General features: G+C 32.3%; 1 protein-coding gene across 5 annotated transcripts in view; it reads left to right on the top strand.

Annotated features, from left to right (window-relative positions):
• Window positions 1-1,206: 1,206 nt before the first annotated feature.
• The window catches only part of how (protein held out wings), an 84,239-nt gene continuing 60,742 nt past the window's right edge, over window positions 1,207-24,703 (top strand). For all 5 annotated transcript variants that reach the window (XM_068771293.1, XM_068771311.1, XM_068771299.1 and 2 more), the window contains exon 1: window positions 1,207-1,493. In XM_068771293.1, the coding sequence (XP_068627394.1) occupies window positions 1,367-1,493 (127 nt within the window). In that variant the 5' untranslated portion in view covers window positions 1,207-1,366. The remainder of the gene's footprint in view (window positions 1,494-24,703) is intronic.

Below are 24,703 nucleotides of genomic sequence, written 5' to 3'. Positions count from 1 at the left end.
AATAACTTTATATTAAGCTTAAATTATAGCTGTGATCAAAATCCGAAAAATGAATTTTTTTTATTACCTTTGACAATTACTAGTTGTTTATTGCAAGCTTCACCAGGTGCAAGGTGGTTGAAAATATCTTTATAGTAATATTATTTAAAAGGGTCTGGTTGGGTTATAATGTATCAGTATATTAGTTGTTACATCTGAATGGGATATCGCCAAGATTTTAAGACGCTTCTGGTGGATCGGTAAGTTGAAGTAACAGTAGACGGGACAGAGCAGCGTTAAAATTTCCCATTAGGTGGACAGATGACCTTGTCAAGGTCATTGGAACACCGCACACCGTATACCGCTTCTAACCTGTCCTATTGGAAATTCATGGGAAAGACATTAGCCCAGTAGTGGACTTCCTACTGCTGAAAAGATTATGATAAAGATAATAGAAAATTGTCTCATTCAAGTGAAAGTTCCTTTTTCGTATCCTATTTGTTACTTTTATTATTAAACTGACTAGTTTTATACAGGAGACGAGCTGTAAGCTTCTAAGTAGATAATAAATCCGGTAATAGTTTATTTCAAAGATGTTTTAGTGTTTAGTATAAGAAAAAATCATGAATTTTGATATTAGTTGTTTTGTCTGACTTTCTAATAAGAATTAGAAAGAGATTAAAAAAATATGAACTTTATTTTTCTACTTCTGATTTATAGATGTACCCTTTATTGTGTGTCTGTAAAATTATTCATTATAAAATATAATTTAAAAGAAGTTTAAATATATATACTCGTATAAAATCTTGTAAAATAACAGTCAACTTGAACAATTGGTGGTAACGACTATAATAAATTTTATTACACGGTTACTCGTAAGTATTTGTAAGTTAAAGACATTGTAATTTGTTTTAAATTAATTTATATATGTTAATTTACTCTGCAACCTAATGCGTGCTGGCTTGACTGGTGGCTGATTAACATCGCAATAATTACTAGTTATGTTAGTGCAGTTAATGTCTCCTAGATGGCAGCAGTTTAAAATGTACCAAAGCGTTAGAAAGAAGCAGATAAAGTTTATAGTTAAGTGTGAGCGGGACGACCGGAGGTTATTATTACGCCTACACTGCGGACGGCAGTCGCACGCGCTTACAAAAAATCCATTCGACGAGAGCGCAGGCGCAGCGCTATATTCGCCCACAACTTCACTTCGGTCAACTTCGTCATTTAGTGGTGACCGAAACGTCGATGTGTGTGGTAGTGAAGTTAACTTTTCTAACATAGATATCTCACAAATATAACAATAATCAGTAACTAAAGTACAAACACTCATTTAACGTGTCTAAAGAAGCATTTAACGTGTCTTAAGTTACAAAAAATAATCAAAATGTGTGATAATAACAGTCCTTCGACGCAGAGTATAGCGGACTACTTAGCACAGTTGCTCAAAGACAGGAAGCAACTGGCTGCGTTCCCGAATGTTTTCATGCACATGGAACGACTTCTGGATGAAGGTAGGCCACCGTCTTATTTAACTGTATAAAAAACAGCGTTACGCGTTTGAACCGGCCGAGTCTATTGCGGATTCTTGTCACTGGGGCGGTCGTAAATTGGTGCGTCGACAAATGCTACAACGCACACGATATTAAGTTTATTTTTGTCTTCGCCCCGCCGAGTTATGGTCCAGTGGTGTTTGTAACGCGATCCTTCGTTTCCAAAAGCGAAGTAAAGCAGAACGTCTCCCCTCCGGTGATTTGCAGTAATTTGTTAAACTGTCGCCGATGTAAGAAATCGGTGAAATGAATGTTGTAAACGGGTTCAGTGTTCACTGCGGAGCAGTATCGGCCAGCTGTCAGAGATGAATATTCGTTTAGTGATCACTAAGAATGAATTGCGACTGTTCGACGGAATGAGGTCGCTTCGAGGGAAGGAGTGTAAGTCCTGAACCTGTTCGTAGGGCCGTGGTACATTCCGCGAGTGACTGGAATGTCGCCACTTATTGTAGGTACCGTAGTCATCGACCGTTTTCAGTCATACGAGATTTGTACGCAGCTCCACGCAGCGTTGTTTAATGACCGGTCTCAACCAGGCCGCCAGTATGCACATACCTACTCCTTATCGTCGCTACCGAGTGCCTACCAGCCAAATCGGCTTGACACCTTGTTTACGTGTTAACTCCTAATATGATTGATGGCACTATTATAAATCACTATTCATAATAATTTAAATTTAAACTTGTTTAATGTAATAATCATTATAACTTTTACATTTATACATTATACAAGCTATAAATGTAATAAGTTAAATAATTTTATAATGAACTTGGCAGCATGTTTCTAAGTAAAAAAAGCTATGACAGTATTTTTTCTAATTATACTGTATAGGTTTAATCGTATACATACTGCATTTATGTAAATTGTAAATATTACAATATAAATATGTCATAGAGCTGTTTGTGTACTATTTCCTGTTATAATTTAAAACAAATAATTATACAGCGGTAAATACAAAATAGATAAGAAAATTACAATATTGTCTAAAAACTTTCTTGACATTAAAAATTTTAATATTTCTACTATTAATGACGATAAATATAAGCGTTTTTGTTGCAATATTTTATTATAAAGTATTTTATAACAATAAGTATTTAAAAATATGCTCATTTAGCGCATTTATTTTCTATATATTGCTTTCCTATGATTTTTTTACCCGGATAGTTTAGCTTTTTACGAAATTTAATTATAACTCTTTTAATGGGTATTATTTGGGGTTTTATTAGTTTTTAATTGTCTATAAATAAGCCCAGATATAAATACTTCTATTGAAATATTCTCATCTTTATTGAGAGCACAGACGAGGATATGGTTTTTTTTATAGAAGTTGTTTCACTGGAGATTTAAAATGAAGTAAGTAATCTCTCAATCTTTTCATATAATTTTTTTATATATATATATATATATATATATACATATATATATATATATATATATATATATATATATATATATATATATATATATATATATATATAAACATATGTATATGTAATGTTCTGAATAAGAATTTAATTCTAATAGTGATTCAAGTCACGTCTCTAACCCAAGCGAGGTCTGTTGGACTGACACCTCCATGTCATAATACAGCAGCGATTTACTGTCTGTTTTGTCGGAACGATTTGAGAATTTTAAAACCGTTAGTCTGTACAAAACCTCCTAAATTTCTAATAAATAAAATATGGCAATGACCAGATCGTATTGCAAAAGAAATTTAATGTCGTTATGTTTTTATCCAAGTGTGTATGTACCTTTATAAAAATGAAGTCATAGATAACACGTTTCTACTGCTTAACATAACCCTTCCTTATAAAGTTAGCTGCCACACTAAGGTAGTTTTAGTTGTACTGATCGAATAAGTACTATTTTAGCTTCATAGTAATTTCAATACAGTAATTACTTTTAATAATTTTTGTCTTCTGACACAATAAATGACGTCATAATGATTTTATAAATGCAGTAACATTTGTGTAATACGCAAGTTATTTTTTATAATGATATTCATTTCAATAATTAATCAAATTGTTGATTCATCATTCCAATACAGTGAATCCCGCATGCAATTTCAATTAAAGGGAGTGATCGAGAATTGACTGTAGGGGAAGGGATATTCTATATAAAAATTAGATATAAAAACATTTACCTCGCTAATAGCATGATAAAGAGCGGGTAAATATACTATTGAATCTTACACAAGGTTTAAAGTACCTTTCTATTATCCGGGCGCAAATGGAATATCTGAACTTATAAAATGAGAAATAAAGTAGATAATTAATAACGCTGCAAGACATTAAACCATAATATTTGATCTTTGCACAAAACCAAAAGTATAGAATAAATATTGAATAGCTGGAGGAGGCAAACATTCAAAGAGAGATCTAAATAACAAAGGAATACTAATACCATACCAATAACTAATATTAATGGAACATTAATTAACACTACTTACAACATAAAAATAGAGAACAAGTGGAAAGTCGTCAGATCATCCTGAAATAATGCAGAAAGCTAATAGGTAATGTAATAAAAGATAACAATTTTTAGAAGGTAAAGCAAAATAGCTGTAATACAAAATAAACGATAAAAATTGTGATACGAAAATAAGATAAAATAAAAGAATATAAAAACTAGAGGCAAAAACGTTAAAACAAAATAGATGGATACAGATATACAAAATAGCAAAATAAATAATTGTAAAAAAGCAGTCCGGGAGGAAATGGTGAGGGACAAGGTGATACATGAAAGATAAAGGAAAAAGATTATGTGAAGCAAAAAAGGGGAACAAGTGAGAAATATTGAGACCGAAAAATAAATTATTTTGAAAAAACTGTCCTTGTGAACCCAAGAAGCGAGGTCCTCCATAACGAGAGCGAGAAAAACTTTAAAATGGCCTCTAGTTAAAACTTAAACTGCTGAAATGAATTAGAATTGAGAAAAATATAAATTTGATCAATGTTAGACGACAAATTTATCAAAAATAAGTACGTTGTAATTTGGAACTATACTAAATGTCCTCGTGAACGTTGTTCGCATATTGTTCAATATTTACTCGCATTTACATTAGTTGCTTACGAAACATGTCACCACTTCACCAATCTGGTATGATTGGTTACGGTCCAATCCAACTGGATTCGAATTGTTACGCCGCCGTTAAGTGAAATAAAGTTATATACCTAAATAGTAATTCAGTTTAACAATTATTTTTTTTGAAATCAGTTTATATTTATAATTAACCTTTAAAATTTAGATTTAACATTAATTCTAATTGAAAATAAGTGTTAGTGTGCCCACAAGAAATACCATATTTGATAGATTACTTTTTGACCTCAAACGCGTCCCACTTGTAATATTAGTCTGCGTTAGATAGGCAGCTTGTTAGTTTAACATTTGCTGTGTAAACACCAGCTCTCGAACCGAGGAATGTATGTCATAAAATTAACTTCGATAAGTCTAACTTCGGATGTCATTTATTGAAACACGCTCTTTACAATTAGAGTATTGGGAAATGTCCAGATGCTCGTTGATTTTCCAGTCACGTTAACTCTCTGTGATTAGATCAGCCGTCGTCTGGTATAAAAATTACGAGCGTTGTGCTGGATCGCTTTATGGTTTATTTGACACGTTGCCGGTCCAGTGCGAGCGGGTTGACGAAAATATCGACGGCGGACTGACAACCGACAGGCCTTGCGTATCATATTACACAAAAAGTAAGTAAATTGATATTTATTTTTAGAAAAAAAATTATATGTCTAACATATTTAAATTTATCATCATCATTTCAGCCGTAAGATATTCGTAGCTGTACACAAGCCTGTCTCATAAATTTCCTACAGATCCGATAGGAAGCAAGCTGCATCCAGCAACTTTCAACGATTTTACATTATCTAGGCTGCCTATCCACTTATATCTAATGTAGATATACTGGCAAAAATTAATTGTCCAAAAAAGCGCGAAGCTTGAGAAATTGACTACTGATTCAATTAATATTCTTGTTCGTTATGGTACGAGTAAATTTGATATGTAGAGAAAAAAATAGTTAAAACTTTTGCCATATGAACAACGAAGTAAATGAAAACACCTATCACTAGCTTTCAAATATTTAACATTAAACAAAAAAAAACGTTGTGTTCTATGATATTACTGAAGTCTTGCAGTGTACGAAATATAAAACTTATTTTTAAGCAGTGATCTTTTATTACTAAGGCTTTAAACTATATAATAAAGTTATTGCCTAATATAATATTTATTCTTATGGTATGTGATATGCTAATAAGGGATATACAAACAGACATACGCCTGGGCAAGCTAAAAACATTTACGGTAAAAAGTTACATGCAAAAAATTATTTTTTATTTCAAATAAACCAGCGACTGCGCACAATTTCTTATTTGTTAGATGGATTGATACATCTTGTACAAATCTTTCATCGTTATTCCAAAATGAATATAGAATTTCTTCTACATTTAAATTATTATAACGTAAACAGCTTCTGTTAAAGAATTTATATTAATACTATGTTATTGTAAATTCATCTCATGTTGTTTACAATCATTGCATTCGGTTGTTTGCATTCCGAAAACAGTTAATGATCATGACTAGATGACATTGTGTCAACAAAATATGTATTGTGTATGTTACAAATCAATCAAAACATTAATATATTGATAAAACATGACATGATTCGACAATTACCAGATAAAGGTACATCAATACCCAATCGTATAGATATCATGAACAGATTTTAACGATAGCGTATATAGAATAAAAGATTTAGCGATAAGTTTTATCTTACGCACTTCGTTACACAAAGTCATCTTGCAGATTATGTTTTGATAAAAGATAAGAGTACGTTTAATAACCTATAAACACGCTTTATTCATAAATCATGATAATTTTGTAGGAAGTCGCACGCAGTGAAATTAAAGTTATTGTTGAATTGCTATATAAATAAAACTCGTAGAGTAAAAATCGTTCCACGTTTCATTTTGCCTCAACAATATATGTAGGAGTAGCATTAGGTCAGTTGTTTTTCTTTAATACATGTTAATAATATTTCTTGTAATTATGACATATCATTGCGTAGGTGGTCCAACCCTCCAGCAAAAGTGAGTCTTATAGGGGCCCTTATAAGAGTGTTTGGTCCGTGATTAGGCAAGCTCGCCCACGTCGATGACCAAATGAGGGTAGTCGTGGGTAGAGTGGAGGTGTAAGGCAAGGCTGTTCCAGTCGTTCCAACACGTAACCTACCGTGGGTTGCTAATTAAAACGATTTAAAAACAGTCATCGTAGTTATTACATAAAATGCCAACCGGATAACCGCAACCAAATATAGCCTCCGGTTCATGCGTCAAGGATTTTGAAAACTTGCGAACCGCGGAAAGACAACGCCGCTTGTAGAGCCTTCTTTGTTACAGAAAACAAACATTGACTCGGGTTTCATTATCGTACCGACCTCGATAAGCTAGTGCACTACATCTCTAGAAAACTGGTACGAGCAAGCGCCCATTCTTCGTCCGTTCCCACGACACTGCTGTTATAAGTATCTGCGGTCGATCTCGAACGATGTGATCGCTTAACGAACGAGCCATAGTTTCTATATTTGTGTAATGATTATCTTTTATGCCTATCATTCACAAACGAAAACTTGAATAGATTTGAAATTTTGGCACACATATTCCTGTTGCCGAGTACAGATCAGCTAATAACGTATTTCACGAAATTACACCCGCAAAGGGGATTAAAGGGGCTTTCATTAAGTCGTAAGGCGGACTTTGGACCAGTTAGTATATAATATACGTGTAAATTGCGTAACCCCTCAAAATATTGTTTGACCAGAGACAAGTAAATTATAAAATCTGTAAGAATAGGGCATGTAACATTGCCTTAATATTATTCTATTTCAGAGATCTTGTTAATATTGTAGATTATTAATTAAACATCGAGACATTTACTTGTTTATCAAAATGTTTTAATGAAGAACTATAGTAAATAGTCATATCAAATTTGCGCATATTTCTAATCATCCATCATTACTTGTACTTATTACATACATTTCAATGTTACCAAAATGGGTGACCCTCAAATGATGTACTTGAACGCATAAAGAATGCGCTCGGGGAGGGTGCGTGGGTTGCACTGTAATTTGAAATGAAAATCGATAGCTTTAGAGCGACGCATGAACCTGTCGTGTGGGTGTGACGCCGAGGCCTGCGAGTAGGAACTCGCTAGCGAAACCACTGTAACCACTTTTACATTACAATTCTAATATTTTGGACTCTTACAAATATAACGACCGATACTTTATTTTTATTAAAAATAAAGAAAAAGTGTCGAAGATTAACCTTCTACCATAATGTTCTGCGTCATATTCTTTAATAAAGAAATCTGTCCAATGAATTATCCTGAATGTTTATGCATGAAACAATGACAACACGTATACGCTATGAAAACAGCTTATATTTGTTCTTTATGTTCGACCCAACCCATTTCAATGTAGATACTGACTATATGAAGACTTTCATTACAGAACTAGTTTGTATATGTATAATTAATGAATTGTACACAGCCGCAACTGTCCTTATTGCGTTCATTTAAACAAACGCACCTTGATTGAACATTAAAATAGTCGTTTGTGACTATATACTTGTAGATGGAGACAAAGAAGGCATAACTTTCAAGGCTTTAAAGGACTCAGGTAAACATCGTTTAGCATAGTTGAATATTTAGTGATAGGTTACAGTATATAACGACCTTATTACTATAGAATGTTAAATGTCTAAAGAAAAGCAAAAAATAAATTACAAACTGATTTAAGACAATATTTACGAACAACCGGAGAGAATAAGGGGCTAAATAAAGTTTATATTTGTTTTAAAAAAAATCCTACATATCAAAAGAACAAGAACATCAAAAGATTTAATGTATAAGTAGCGGTAGTTCAGCGGTAGAGGACTAAGACTTGCGATTGTAGGCTGTGCGTTCGATTCCTGGGATACAATGTTATATAATTGACATTCCGTGCATTAATTATATAGTATTGCCACAGGATTTCGGCTGCAGAGTCCTCTGTTTTACATCATCACAACACTGCAATCGCCAAACCAAGCGTGGCGATTATGGTATATCACCCTGTAGATACCTTTTTAAGGGCTAAAACGACGAATGGTCTTGATTTCATTCATATAAATGTAATTTCAGCAACAATTTATGAAATAATACGATACTTAAAATCAAAACGTCAAAAATTTTAAAACCTGAAGGGAAGTTCATAGTGAAATTAATTATTAAATAGACCAAGCACAAAATAATAACACTGTATTGAATTTATGTACAGGATTGTTAAACTGTTTATTCCGCTTGCTTATTGTGATAAAAACGAAATCACATCAGAAATTATAAATAATTCAATTTAATGTGTATAATTCCCTTAATAATCTTATAATAGTTTTATAGATTCGTGGCATAAATCAATGGCCACCTTCGCACATGCCAATAAATGCCAGTGACACTTAAGTTTCCATATAACCCACTGAATGCAGTGATGTAGAACTATTGACCCACATAACACAATGGGTGAATAAATCTTTAAGCTTAGGTAAAAAGGTTTACGTTACCGGGCCAATGAGCGCCAGTGTGGGAAGACTTGTCTGATCGATGTTGGAGGCAGCTATTTCATAGTAGATAAACATTCCAAAATTCTTATATGCATCTGTAATTCGTTTTTGACCAAGTTTACAATAGTTCTAAATTTCATCTAGAATGATTAAAAATTTAATCAGTATATTAATATTCATTTAAACAATGTTGTTTATCTTTAATATAATCTTATCTTTATTTCATCTTTATTCTTTAATATCATCTTTATTAATATTTACCATAGATTATAAATAATATTAATGCGAATTACATACTATAGTAACCGAAACCGCTGTACCGTTTACGTGTGCGCGCAGCGAGATATGGGAGAAGTAAGAAAAGGACCAATATTTAGCCACTTCCGCACATGCAGTGGTAAATGCCTATGTGGTAAACAATGCGAATTACATAGCCGCCACCGTCAAATCACTCAACACTTACACGGTGCACTTTGTTGCACGACTACCATTGTATGTACCTTTTCTTACTTAGGATGAACTTCCGCAAGGTAACGCCTGATTCCATTAAAGATATGGGAGAAGAATAGGCCGCTCGGTTTTACCAATCCACGTTCAACGCTCGTAGCGGTAACTCTCGTGCCCTTTTTCTCCAGGCCCCCCCCACCTTGCAACTTTCCATTCAAATATCAAACATGGCCTTAATAATTAATTATTAGTATGATATTGTTTTAACTTACAAAATTCACATATACTATGAAATTACCTTTTGGTCAACGATCAAACCATCCATAAAATATATGTGCCATATTAACATTTCTTTAATCATGAAAATTTAACAAATGTTATGTAATTTTTTCTTAAATAATGGCATGTTAATATATTCTTGTTATCGTATTCATTTGAAAATCATTTAATTAAAACAATTGATATACGGGTTATAGTGTCATGTGACGATGATGTGCGATGGTTTTTTTTATTTGACGGTCTCTCACTTCTGCCCAAATAGCAATTGCAGATTCCGCGGTTTTCAATTTTGGGGCGCAGAGGGCGCCTACCCTAAGATCTCTTTTAAGACAACGAAGCCCGAGGACTCCCGGAGGAGACTCGGATCGGGAAGCCACATACTACTATTTTATTGGAGTTTATGTGCCAACAAGGCCCCATTGAGAAATCGCTATATTATTGAAAATTGATTATTGCAGAGTAGACTGATATTTATAAACAGCTGACCGTTAAAAATGTTATTAAAGGTTAGATTAACATTTGTAAGTCTTTGTTAAGCATATAAACAACGACCCACTGAATCAAAAGGGCTTGAACCACCGAATCTCTTAAGAAGATTAAGATGTTAAGCTAGTTGTCGTTTATAAAAAAAAAATCTATAAAAACCGAGGAGTGTTGGAAGTATATTGCGAGCACTGAAATAATGTTAGTGATATTGAGTTGACATCACGCTTTCCTATATTTTCTTTATTTCACAACAAGTTAATTAAAAGAGAGAGCTTTGCTCGGGAAATCGTTGAGTGATTGAATCAGGCATTAGAAAATTGTCAGAGATGAACGATTGGCAAGTTAAATTAAAATTGGGCAAAATTTAATGTTCTAGTGAATGGCAAACATCGTTGTGCTTGCTAGAACGTCCTCCCGCGAGGTAGACAAACTTCCTAATTAAGAACTTCGGAAGACTCTGAATGCAGGCTACATCCAATGAGCCTTATTGGAAATCGATTGGGAAAACTTATGTCCAGCGGTAAATGTCCCGCGGCTGAAATGATTAAGAATAAATTAATAGCATTTAATAAAATAGCCAAAATGCTGCTATTTTTGCCATTAGTACATATATAAATATTATTAATATCTGCAAAATTTTAATTCGTTTAAAATAGTTTTTTTGTCGATGCAATCTCCATCATTTGGCTATTAGCCAATTGGTAAGGAATCCTTCATAAAACTACATTACGGAATCGATTGTTTGATTGTTTTAGAAAGGAATTTTTGTACGGGGCATGGTGCTTTTTTATGTAAAATATTCCATTTGTTTTAATTGTACATCTTTAGAGAGAATAGAAACACGATGGTCATCGACCAAACCCATGCCCTCGTTCGATCCTAACCCTTCCTTTGTTCTGTCTCAGCTGTGGGATCAACGGAGGCAAGTACAAAATACACCGACGCGAATGTTTAATCAAAACAGGTTGTTCAATAAGAATACACGATTCATTTTCTACTTCCCGTGTACATTACAGATTTTTAAAGAAATAAAAAAAAACCTTACCATCATTGCGATTGAAAACCTATCTAAAGTCAACAGTACGAGAATATATTTTAAAAATTTAATCGTACCAAAAAGGTATAAAGTTATAATTTATTATAAATATGCCTTTTTCAAACAACACTTTGACCTTACACGGACACGTTTCTAGGGCTAATACGGCCTCACCTTCTATTTAAGAACAACATAAAAGCAGGTAGACAACATTTTGATATTAGATTTTATTTATTTTTATTGCGAGAATTGTAAGACGCCTTTAGTGTTCTATACGTACATATTTAAATAGAAGCGAGAATTTGGAATATGTAATAGACGAAGGCGAAAAGTTTTTCTTACCAAGAAAATCTATAACATTACTCTAGCCATTATGGTTATTTAATTTAAAAAATATTTCTAATAACAATAGTATAAGATAATAATTTAATTTATGTATTTGATATTATACAATTACATTGTTTCTTTTTTTATAAAAGAGAGTATTCAAGACTGATTTTTACCGTAAAAGTTGTCGGGGATAAAAATCTTAAAATGAATAAACCTAAGACAATTCATATCAAACACAACTAATTTGTGTGAAAATTTTTACAGAGTTCTGGTAATTAATATATAAAATATTTATATTGGAAACATTAAAAGATGAACATAAAGAAAATCTATTAAAGGTAACAAAACGTAAGAGTTTTAAACTCTCGTTTTTCTCCTGCTCAAGATGTATTTATTAACCAATAAATAGTATTTTTTTTGTAAAATTCAGTACCCTGATGTGATTTAATAAAAAAAGAACCAAGGTCAACAACAATTGGTCAAGCCTATATTAAATCAATGAACAAAGTTTCTCACCAATAATTACAAATAATTGTTCAAATGCTTCTAGAAGAGCTACAAATTAATAACATTACGGATGGTATTCATAGCAATAAAATAGTTTTTTGCGGTTAAACGTTACAGATAGCTTTTGTGTTTATTATAAGCTAACATTTGATATTTACAGTTTAAATACTTCAAAGTGAAGTAACGAGTGGTTATTGGCAATAAAGTAGTAAAAATGCCATTCTAAAGTAAACATTCAGCAATATTTTTAAAACCTTGAAAAAATTATTTAATTGCTTTTGGTTTTAAAATTTGACACATTACAGCTTCCAAATAGTTTTTTTTAGTTATAATAACTGTTAACTAATATAAAAAAAAACGTTATAGACACTAATATACGATGAGGATTAAAAAAATGAATATGGAATTTTTCTCTTTACTGCAAAACATTATTACTTACATCTTTACTCAGTTTTTTTTTAAATTAAGAAAGTGACTTATATTACAAGATACTGTACTTTGGCTTATTTAATACCATTTTAAGTAGCATATGACAACCTTTCATTCCCATCATACTTTGATACGATAATCAAGATATTTTAGATCAAATTAATTTCTGCACTGCGATATGACTTTAATTATTTCCACTTTTTTTTAAAAAAGTTATCTATTTGCTTAAAGACTTAAAAATCTATTTAATACGTATTAAGAGCTTTACTTGGGAAACTTGTAATGAACATAAATCCATGCAAGGGTGCCAATGGAATTTCTTAAGATCGCTAATATCTAATCTGCGAAAGGAATATTCCTAATAAATTTCAAATGTATAAGGTCTGAAAGATATTATGAACATTTATATATTTTTTTTTAAATTACGCCCTGCGACTTGTGATAACAAGCAGGTAAAAGCAATAGATTAAATTAGTTATATTAGTAATTGATATAAGTGTGCCTCTTAAATAATAACATATTTTCGTTTAGAGAAATGTTTATTGTATATTTTACCGATAACATTTACCCGGCCTTCACGCGTCGCACTAATCTCAGTCGTTCGCCAAGTTCTTCAATTCAATGTTTACATTAACAATAATTTTATATGACGATCATTTTAATGCTGATGTATGATCTATGTTAATTCAAAGCAATAATGTTATGTCGTTCGTTCTTAAATTATGAGCTAAAGTATCTGTTGTTACACTTTATTATCTACATTTTTGCAGAATTATTGGTTCTATTTTATAGTCTTGATTTTTTGTGTTTATTAGTGAAGTATCGCTATAAATAGCAACAATTTTAATAATTTTGCATTGTATATTTAAATACTGTTATAAGGACCCTAATGTACTAATAATTACTTCTAATATTACTAAAGCACTGGTTAATGTTAAATTTTATATGTTATTAAATCTTCATTTTTGACTTCATTCACATCTGTCCAAAATTAAAATTATGAAAACTTCTTGACATTACAAAAAAACACCAAAAATGATTTCTATATATAACAAAACAAATATTTCTCAGTTTCTACTGACTCATTAGTAAAAAAACCTGATAATCTTCATCGTATCATTCCTGATTTTATCTCGTAAAGAAATCATAAGCATATTTCACTCCAAGTCTCGTTTGGGCGACTGTAAGCTTGCAAATGAATACGGACTGGAGTCTCAACTTCATTCGTCGTATAAGAATCTGTAAAAAGTATCACTATTTTGCAAACGTTTTAAATGTTCAACCAGCTGTAGATTTAAATCTTTTTAAAATCAGTTCAAACGAATGTCGCCGGAAATGATGGTTCTGTATTTTCTTCGAAACGCTCCGTTATACTACATGTGCACATATGTACGACTTCACCGAATATTGAACTGATTATTTATAATGTATAAATTCTTTGTTTTGCGGATCGTAAGAAATTACGTCTTGACTACGATTTTTGATAGTTTGCAGTGTCTAAATAAATAGTTACACCTTAGAACTTATTTTTAAATTAATACCGTTTAAATATCATCGGTTTATAGATATAGTAAGATTGTATTTTAAATTTTTTTACGAACTAAAAGAAATATTTCTTTTCGAGATGTGACATCAAAACTTTCTTCGCAAACCTAAACCATTGCGTTCGAGCGAATGGCGTCGATCCAGTTTAACTTTCTACAAAAGCGTGTAGGTGGTGATGGTTCGACTTTGTCAACTAGCGACTGTCAGCAAATTGCTTTAATATATTTTATGTTCCGTCTCCATACAAACATAAATTTAAAATAATTTTTGTTTAGTTCCAGAGAGTTAACTTCTCTTTGGACTCGGTTTTAAAATCCTAAAAGCTTTTCAATAATATTTTTTGTAAATTTAAGTAAATTAAATATTCTTGAATAATACTCCCTGTATTTATTTTAAATGTAGTTTTTGTTTTAATTTCTATGATAATAGAAACCAAACCTGAGAAAATCATTCAGTCATAAAACAACAATAAAATAATGTAAATACAATAAACAGACAACCCAACATACCAAAAATATTAATGCAAATGTCATCTGTCATGTATTTGATCTGTAATGTTTTAGAAACATATGACTCGCTCTTATCTATTATAATATATTAAAATATAAGTCTTAAATACCTAATTTACATTACATAAATATATTGAAACTTTATTTAAAAATATATATATATATATTGTCGGTATGACATTATAGTATAGGTGACCTTAACGTTTTAAAATACATTGACCTCTTCCTCATCTCGATTTATTTGTTGAATAAATCAACAGAAAAAATCTGAATAATGTTCGAAACAATAAAATCAAATTCAATGTAAAAAGAGTTTATTAACTTTCTTGCGTTCAATACTTTCTGACTATTTAAGGTACTGTAAGTCGTTGCTAAATATAGCAATATATTTTTACAGCTTCTGAAAATTTGCCTTGTATAACCAATAGTCTGTCGGATCGGCCTCAATCGCTAACAAGCAACACAAACAGTTAAATGTTGAAAGTGCCTCCGTTGCGCCACATGTGTGGGATGCGCCGGCGCCGCTCGGCTGCTGCCTTTAGTGTGTACAAAGCTTAAGGGTCCCATTCATTTTGCGTTTAGCAATATTGTGAACGCACAATGTTTACCCGTTCATTCATTCGATTATGTAACGATTTATTCTTGAATCTATGCGATAACATCACGAAATACGGGAAATTAAGTGATTAACTAAAAAAAATCAATTTTTAGTATCATTTTTGTAAATATTTTCCATGTTCCAGTTTAATTGATAATAAACTTATTTAAATTCAGAATTTAGAATTTGTGTTATCAAAAAATAAGAGCACCTATTCTAGACCGTGACTAAATTGCCATGCGCGATTCTGACTCATCACACAGAAGTCAGCTGCTTATGTCTCCATTTTATGATGTCGATAGATTATTCTCATCTCGCTCTAACTTATCGTCTGTTCATTGCTGCTATCACTGTCGACATCAACCGGCACACATGCGCCCGATTACTCGCCCACGATCAAACGTCATGTGTTAATTTAATTATTTGTAGTTTGCAACATTGGTAAACAGCACGGTAGTCCATGATTTGATAAGCTGGAAATAAAATGAAACTTGAGAAAACTTGTACGAACACTATTTTATTTCAGTTTTTTTATTATTCTCTTCGTTAATAATCTTCTCTTAGAGGTTATGGCACACAATTTTTTTTGCGTTGCAAATAATTTTGTCTTTTTTATTTCACAATACTGTTTATTACAAAATACAATGGAAAAAATACTTATTTTCACATTTTCTGTATTAAATTGTATAGGATGATAGTTTATAGATGTAAAAGTAATAGTTTATTAATGTAATTTTTTATAACTCATTTGTCCACAAAAATCTTTAAAGCTGTAAAAGGCAATTACCATTTGTAAAATGATCACACTGTAATACATTTCTAGTGTAATACATTTTTATCTTATTTTCTGCCAAAAGAGACCTATTGTAGGGCATAGACCTCCCCCGAAGATCGTCTCGATGACCCGCATTGCCCTGCTGGCATCCAGACCTTTCTCGCAACCTTAACTATGTTAGTCCATTTAGTAGGAGGCCTACTCACGACGCGTCTGTCCGCCTAAAGAACCCTTTGGCCATCGGTTAACTACTAGATTAATATCACGTTGTTTATTATTTCTAAAAACATTGATTAGACATTAACGGAGACTGTGTAGCTCATAACTATCTAAGTTATGAGCTACACAGTGACCTTGGTAAAGCTACACCTGTAACCAATCCTCCATCATATAACATGGATCGAATATTTTATATGCCTTTAACTTGTTACCTGATGCTCTTTTACGATGTGTAGTCGACTTTTTATGTAGATTTCTCAAAAATGATTGTTATTTAGATGTGCCGATATGTGGATGCCATCGAACATAGACTGTAACGTACAGTAATAATTTATCCAGGCTTAAAATAGGCACGGCTTGACATTTTTTCCATAGATTTCTTACAGAACAAATCCATCAGTGGTAATACTGGACCATTGGTAACGCAGGTAATGCGTTACGTTGTTCATCCTTCTGCGGCCAAGTTTTTTTGTTTGTTAGCATTATTGTTGAAAGCAAAAAAGACAAATAAATTCATTGGAAATAAAACAGTTTCTAAATCAAGCAAGAAGACGTTCATTGAAATATTTTGCGATGAAGAAGAAGTTTTGCTCTCTGTGTTTCTTACATGGAATGGATTTACATAGGTTAAGGCAAGCTTCTTTATTCGTTTAGAGAATCCTTTAATTAATAAAGTCTTTTCAATGGTTTATATGAGTACGGTGGTAAACAGTTTCAACAGACAGTCACGTCCTGGATGATGGCCAAAAATGCGAGATCCGGTCATAATGCGAATATACCAAAATACTTCAAACAAATCTTGCATTTAAACGTTTAATTCACAAAAATTTTATCTGTAGATTTTATTTAGAGTTAAAACAATATATTTTATTATACTACCTTTTTTGTCGTATTACTTACTTTTAATCAGGAATTTATCTGCTCTGAAAACAATAACTCGTAATTTAATATTTCAGTAATTAATTTAAAACGTGTCGATTTGTCTATATCGATTACAAAAATCGTGTTAAAATTGGAGTGGGTGATGTATTTAGATTTATATAAATCAAAAGATTTTCAGTACAAGAAACAGAAAAAAATTACATTAAGTAAAATTACTAAATAAACCTTCGGGCTACATACGTAAGATTATAGCCATTTAACGTATTATAGGGCGGGCAATCATGACTTTTTACAAGAATGAATCAGAAATAAGGAGACCAAATGAAGACGAAGGATGCAGGGCTCTTTCAACCGATCCTTTTGAAAGTCGCCAGGGGAGGTTTATGACCAACAGCAGTAGTCTTACGCCTGAAACGTGAATAATGATAATGAAATATTAATTGAAAATACACGCTTATATGATAATAATGAGTTAAGATATAAAACTGGTAAGAGTCCGCATGCTTTTATCAGTCCCAACTCTACATATTCCTATATTATTTTATTAACGGTAAAGTGTTATTGAATGTACTACAGGCCTTCCATATTTAAACGTTCATTATCTCTTGTGTACCCAAACAGCGTTTCATTCAACTCTAACATCGGAAGTTTGGCAGCACAGATTTGTTTAAAAATTAATCCCTCATTTATAAATAACAAACAATTGTTATTTGTATATATATGTGTGTGTGTGTGTGTATATAATGTAAAAAGGATTTTTGAAACTGCTTTTACTCAACAGACACAAGTCATGATAAAGATCTTAAACTAATTTTTCACGTGAATACATTTCTTAATTATCTTAATGGGCAACATGTAACATCTTAAATATATGCTTTAAATAACATTAGAAACATTGGGTGTAAAAATATCAAACGCCAGATGAAATTTTGTAATGAGTTATACAGACGCCGTCGTCTTAATTTCTCTACAAGATATACGGGTGTTGAAGCTCGTAGCACATATTTGACTCTTATTACTCGTTTTTAAAGTTGATTATGGCTTAAAGAAATTTATTTAGGTTTACAAGAATTAATTGGTTATTTTAAATGATATAGCGTGCGTATTTATATAGAATACGAAGACGTGCCCGGCGGATGCGATGTTTGATGAATGAATGATTTTTATCAACTCTATTTTATACTTACTCCAAAAATACCACTTACAAAATACAACTAAATCAAAAATACAACTTAAGCTACAAGTATAGCAACTGGCTTAAAGATAGTTGATTTTTGTATCTGCCTTACCACAGCTGCCCAAGAGTCATTTGCAGATTCCGCTGTATCGTGGCGATAGAGCGCTTAGCATAAAAGCTCTTTTAAGGTAGCAAAGGTGGGCTTCTGGGAGAGCTTCGACTTTGGTCGCTACATATTACAGTTTCACAATTGCGCGACTACCGAGTTCTTAAATCGCTTAAGCAGTGTAGTTAAGTGCAAGGGCTCCCGGTAGGGGATATGAAGATCTTTGACAACGCACTGTTTTATACGCACCTGCCCCTCTTTTTATATTAACCACCTTCAGCAATATGCACGCTATAGCCTTAACTTATTTCTTTTGCAATTTTTCATATTTTGGTTTTTCCTCCAATGGATTTCTTCTAATCAAAATAATTCAAAAGTACTTACTCATTGTAAAGGCGGTACAATTACTGCTATTATTATCCCGTATAAAGAAATGTATGACATGTAATAGTAAATTTAAACCGGCCAACATGATGAATATCGTCTATACAAACTAACATTGCATTTTGAGAATATAAACTATAATTCAGATTAGACAATAGTGGTATTCTTTAATTTAAAATAATATCATGTACAGCTAATTGAATTTAACCCTTTCAGGACCATAAGGTTACGGTACCTTATTTAATCAATTTAGCTATATATAATGAATTAATAGGCATCCTAAAAACATAATTTATACTAAAAATTCAAAAAAGTTTTACATTTTTTTTGGAAATTTATGGGACAAATATGTCCCTATGGTCGCTAAGGGTTACTTTCTACTTAAACATCTAAATTTTGGTTTACTTGTTGGTAAGTCTTTTTTGTTGTAAATAATGTACATTTGTTACTTAGTGTAGTTTTTTTTACTTGTTTATGAATTATGTAAATATAATAGGGCAAGTTATTTGTGATACTCGGCAAAACAATTCCTGTTGTTAGATGATTGGATGATGATTAGATGGATTGTTTTTTGGAGACGTTGAAGGTTCAGGTGATCTTGCCGTTGAAGAGTCGTTGTTTCTTCAACCTCGACATCAAATACCCCTTGGTCATCATCCTGTACTAGAAGTCTTTGGTCTTCGTCATCAAGCACTAAGTCATCTTCCTCATCGCTATTGTCACCCACAAAAATTTGAAGAATTTTATTTTTTCGAAGTTCAAAAACTCCACGTCCCTTACGAAACATATTCTGAAAAAAATATGAATAAGAAAATGATAGCATTTTGGTATATCACCAGGCCAAAAGTTAAGAAATCCCGTAAAAAGTATCCCTTTACGCCGACAGGGACATCCGTGTCCCATAATCTTTATAACGATTTATGACAGAATACAACATAAATACATTACTACTGAATATTTAGAATAACAATTTACTTACCAGGTAATGATAATTTGACACTGTAAAAACTTGAGAAGCGCTTTTATAATATCAATTATTTATTCCAAACAGCAGATCATTCGCGCCAAAAGAACTCTAACGTTCCGATGACGATAAACAATAAACGGTGTTAGTTATCCTATATTGGCAGTAAAAAATAATAAAAAGGTAATTTCCGAAATATTAAAACAAAATAATAATTTACAATGGTTACGTAAATATTAAAATAATCCATGATTTTTGCTTGGGACACCGGCGTCCCCGTGGTCGTGAAAGGGTTAATAAAAGATGTCGTTGTTGTTAATTATTTTGAAAATAAAATACTCATTTTTTAAATATATTAATCAACATACAATATAAATTATGCTGGAAAGATTGGTATAAAAACAAAATGTGAGTAATATAAGATCGTATACCGAGACTCGAATCGGCGACCTGAGATTGTGAGTCTCATTTATTTACCGCTGGGCAACCATGGGACTGCACTATTAAAATGCGACAAGCTAATTACTTTTGACAGTATAATATCTGCAGAAGCGGGTGGTAAACAATATTTTTTATTACGTAGTAATTATAATTTTGACAAAGGTATTTTTTTACCATATTATCATTACGTTATTATTATTATATTATAAACTAATTATGGTATGATGTATGATAAATTATTTGAAGCAAGTAAGCCTTATATTCACCCTTTTAAAGCCTTTACATCTGTAATCAATCGTCCAGTATATCTCCGTGCCACTGTTCTTTGCGTATACATTGTTGCAATTTATATTTGTCTGCGAGGAAGCACTTACAATTACAAGCGTATGTGACCTATTAACATGGCGTACGGCTGCGTTTCTAATCGTAACATGATATTAAGAACAAATTTATTATATCTCTAGCATTAATATTGTTAGAATTAGGTCTTCATGCATAACCTACAGTTAAATCATGTTTATAGTCACAGATGTTATATACCACTGCAAAGATTTTTAATATATCCTTCGTCATGACCTAAATGTGAATCTAATTTAATAGTTTTAATATAAATGAATAGTCGACATACGGCTGGAATGTAAATGATGACGATGAGTCTAAATGGACTGGTTTTTAAACATTGATAGTTTATATCTACAAAAATCTTAATTTATTTCTTGAACTATATCTCAGTACATTAATAATAATATTGTTTACATATGGAACGCAGTAATAACTTGCAGCACAGAAACGTGGTCTCTCGAAACAAAGTAACTATGTGAGTTACTTTGTTTCGTAGTCCAGTGGATTGGCACTAGGCGGGACACTTGAAGTTTTTTAAAGGATTATGTCTAGCAGTGAACGTACTTACTACAACTGAAGTGATGATAGTAAAAGACCGCACATTATTGTAATTACAGGAATGATGACCATGATTTTTTTGTTTTGTTATTATTCAATAATATTAAACCATCTTTATGTTTACTAAAAGATATTCTCTTTTTGTTACAGGTACGTTATAAGTTGTCGTCATTAGCAAGCCGATTGTAAAGGTTTAAACAAGCTACAGGTAATTGCTTATTGTTTTCCCCGTTAAGTAATTTATGAATTGTGTTAATCAACATTGTCGTAAGCCTCCTTATTTGATTGTGCGATTGTTGGACGTTCTTACGGTCTTTTGGCCGATTTCTCTGGCCACGGATGCGTTTTCCGGTTATTACAACTGTGTTCAGTTACACAATTAGTTGTACATACCGTTGGAATCGTTTGTGGAGATTATTTATTGCCATTGTCGGAAGGCCCAAAGCATTTACAATTAAATTAATGACGCAGATTACATTTACAATTCGTATTTTAAAAAGTTCCGATGCCAGATTCTATCTCTACCTTATTCTTAATTAAATTTACGAAGTATAGTGATATTCATTATCGATTAATATATTTTCTTATCACAATTTTAGCCGTAAGAAGAAGACCTCCTCCAAATACAATTCCACATCAATTCCTTTCCTTTTCGGTAGAAAGCGAGCTGTATCCAGCGCAGTTCTGCTGCCTTGATATAGTCGTCTGTCCACCTGTGGGTAGAAGTCAAAAGTTACATTTGCCAGTCCGTGGACTCCAATGTAGACTCTGAGGACCATCATTTCTCTGCCTTGCTAATTCGATAGGCTATGTCAGTAGCTTTCGCTCGTTCCTTTAGTTAATTGTCATATAAACAATATAATGTTTTTATCTCAATGTGACTAATAATAAAATACATTGACTTGTAAATAACAATGGTTGGTTGGCGTGGCCAATTGGTGGTTTTCTGTTAGAAAAAGGTAAGTAATTTGCGACATACGTATCGCCGTCGTGAGTGCCTAATTTGCCGAAAATTTAAGATTCTAATTAGTCAACAAGCAGACAGCAGAAACCTTCGGCTTATTATAAAATTACGAAGACTGCGTACTTTGGGGATCCCATACTAATATAAATTCTCTATGTTTTATACACACCATGAGTGTAGCGCTACCCAAGTATAAGATCTGTTTTTTTTTTTTTTTTTTTTTAAAGACAGTTAATGTAACAAGTCTGTTAAAGGAATCGTGCTACGAGTTTTTAAATACAAAATTATACGCAACACCAAGCTTGTGCTTGCGTGTTCGATATATTAGTATGTATATTACATGGGGTCAGTTACTATGAACATTAGTTAAGGCGCTTTATAAACCGGAACATAGCACTTAAGGACTGTCTGGTGATAGAAATAGATGTAAACAACGAGAAAATGAAAGAAAAGAAATGGCGAAACAAACGGAAGAAGAAAACGCTTTTATCTTTTACATATTCTGTAGGATTCTATATAGTTATATTATCTATGTGTTACAATGTCTTAACGACATTCAAAGATATTTATAGCTAGAAAAAAAACCCGAACTATTAAATTTAAAACAATGCAAGGCGAGGTAACGACTGTAATAAAAATTACAAGATCTTCAGGATGGGAGTGGCTAATGGCTAGTTGTTGCTCTACCCAATAGACCGCGGTAACATGGGTGACTGCTTCTAAAATTATTTAACTTCCTATACGTTTGTAAAGTGATTTTAACTAGTGAATTTGTTTTAACAGTATTTCTCGTTTTGACTAACAGAAGCGGAATTAAGAATATGTCTTAATAAAAAATATTACGCATCATACAATCGCTTTTGTTACTCGTAAATTGAATCTTATAATGTTACGAATACTGCTTGGATACTATAAGCAACATAAAAAAAGTTAAAAGTTAGCAGTATGTAAGATGACAAAAAATAAAAGTGGCTGGTTGCGAAGAACAGCTAGGTGGCTACACAGCATAATATTGTGATGTGAAGTAAACAGCATTACAAGGCTGATCTTCATTAATCACCTAGTGACGTATTTACGGGCGCTAAAGCTATGATACTCAGTAAAGATATTGAAATTAAAAATAATAATTTATTACATAGAAAATATCCAAACTAAACTCCCACACAAACAGTACGACTTTGATTATTCGCTACTACTCAGAGATTGAAATTATACTATTTATTCATAGGTCATATAATAATAAAATAGAAAGAAAATGTATATTGGAATATTAAATTACTTATAAAACATATCTTTTTTTAGTGTTCATTAAAGTACATTTCACAATTATTAAATTAATATCTGTTAGCTACACTATTTGGATCCAATCATTAAAATTGCTAGTTTACTTACTGAATGTTCGTACATAGACACCGATACGTCACTATGAGCGGCGCGGCACTATAAATTGTTAGCTAATTATTTTGCTATATGCGAGAAACTTCAAATTTTACTGAAAAATAGTCTCAGTTATAATTAGTCTAAACACAGCATATACAGCCATGTTTGAAGACGAAGATCTTTGATCATAGCTGTGGGAGCAATAGAAAAAGCTTTGAGCTTTGTTGCGAGATTAAATCAGACTTACTCATATAGAAGCTAGGAATTACTGATGAACAGTCTACATAGTTACGAACGCAGTGGTCGTCTATTCGCTTTGCCTTCTTGAAACTTGCCCAATTATATGCCAACAAAAAAAAAGCTGCACTTATATGAGACACAAATAAATAAAGCTCCATGAATTGTGTTGATAAAGCAAAATAATTCAACAGTAGATGCATGAATGAGTGCAGTAATGGCGGCCAAGTTGGAGCCGGCACGCGCGGCAATGGCGCGAAGTTCCGCCGTTTCCGCCGCGCCCGTCGCTCTAAACAATTGCCAGATTCGGTCGACGGTGGCGACCCCTGTGGAACGTTTGGTTGAAGATTTACGAGCGAGTTTTAATTCTGCGACATCAGCGCTGTCAACGGAACTACATTTTTTTGTTTATGTTATATTTACTCCAGATTAATGTTCTAAAAAAACTCATAATATTTTTATATATTATAGCCAGAGAACATAATAATATTAAGTATAATCAAAGTACATTAATGTTAATTTAATTAAAAAAAATTCTCTTGATACAATACAAAAAAAAAACATTTCAATTGCTGTAACAAACGGTTTTGATATAATAGACGTAATAATAACACATCATTTTATTTTTAGGAAGTAGCAAATTTAATTAGAAAACGTTGTGTTGATACATAAACTTGTTTGTGAACGTGATATTCTGGACTTAGTTTTCTCTTGCATAGATCTCATTCCTTCTTACGTAACATCAATGCGTCGGCGCACATTTCGTCACCGCGGAAAACGCGCTGGCCCATTAAATTGTTTTATTATGAAGCCGTCGCCATCTTGCGTATTTTTGGCTGGAGTTTAGGTGTTTATCTCTTGGGATTCTGTCCAAACAGTAATTAGTAAGCTAATATTTATTTTCGTACATTGTCTCAGAAATTTGCGAGAAAAACATTGAGTATTGCTCAGTCGCACTGTCTA

Source organism: Battus philenor, unplaced genomic scaffold, assembly GCF_028537555.1.
Source record: "Battus philenor isolate CCGP_79_NKW_IND1 unplaced genomic scaffold, ilBatPhil1.0.hap1 SCAF_10, whole genome shotgun sequence".
NCBI lineage: Eukaryota > Metazoa > Arthropoda > Insecta > Lepidoptera > Papilionidae > Battus > Battus philenor.
The sequence above is the reverse complement of the archived record's forward strand: the minus strand, read 5'-3'. Positions and strand labels throughout refer to the sequence as shown.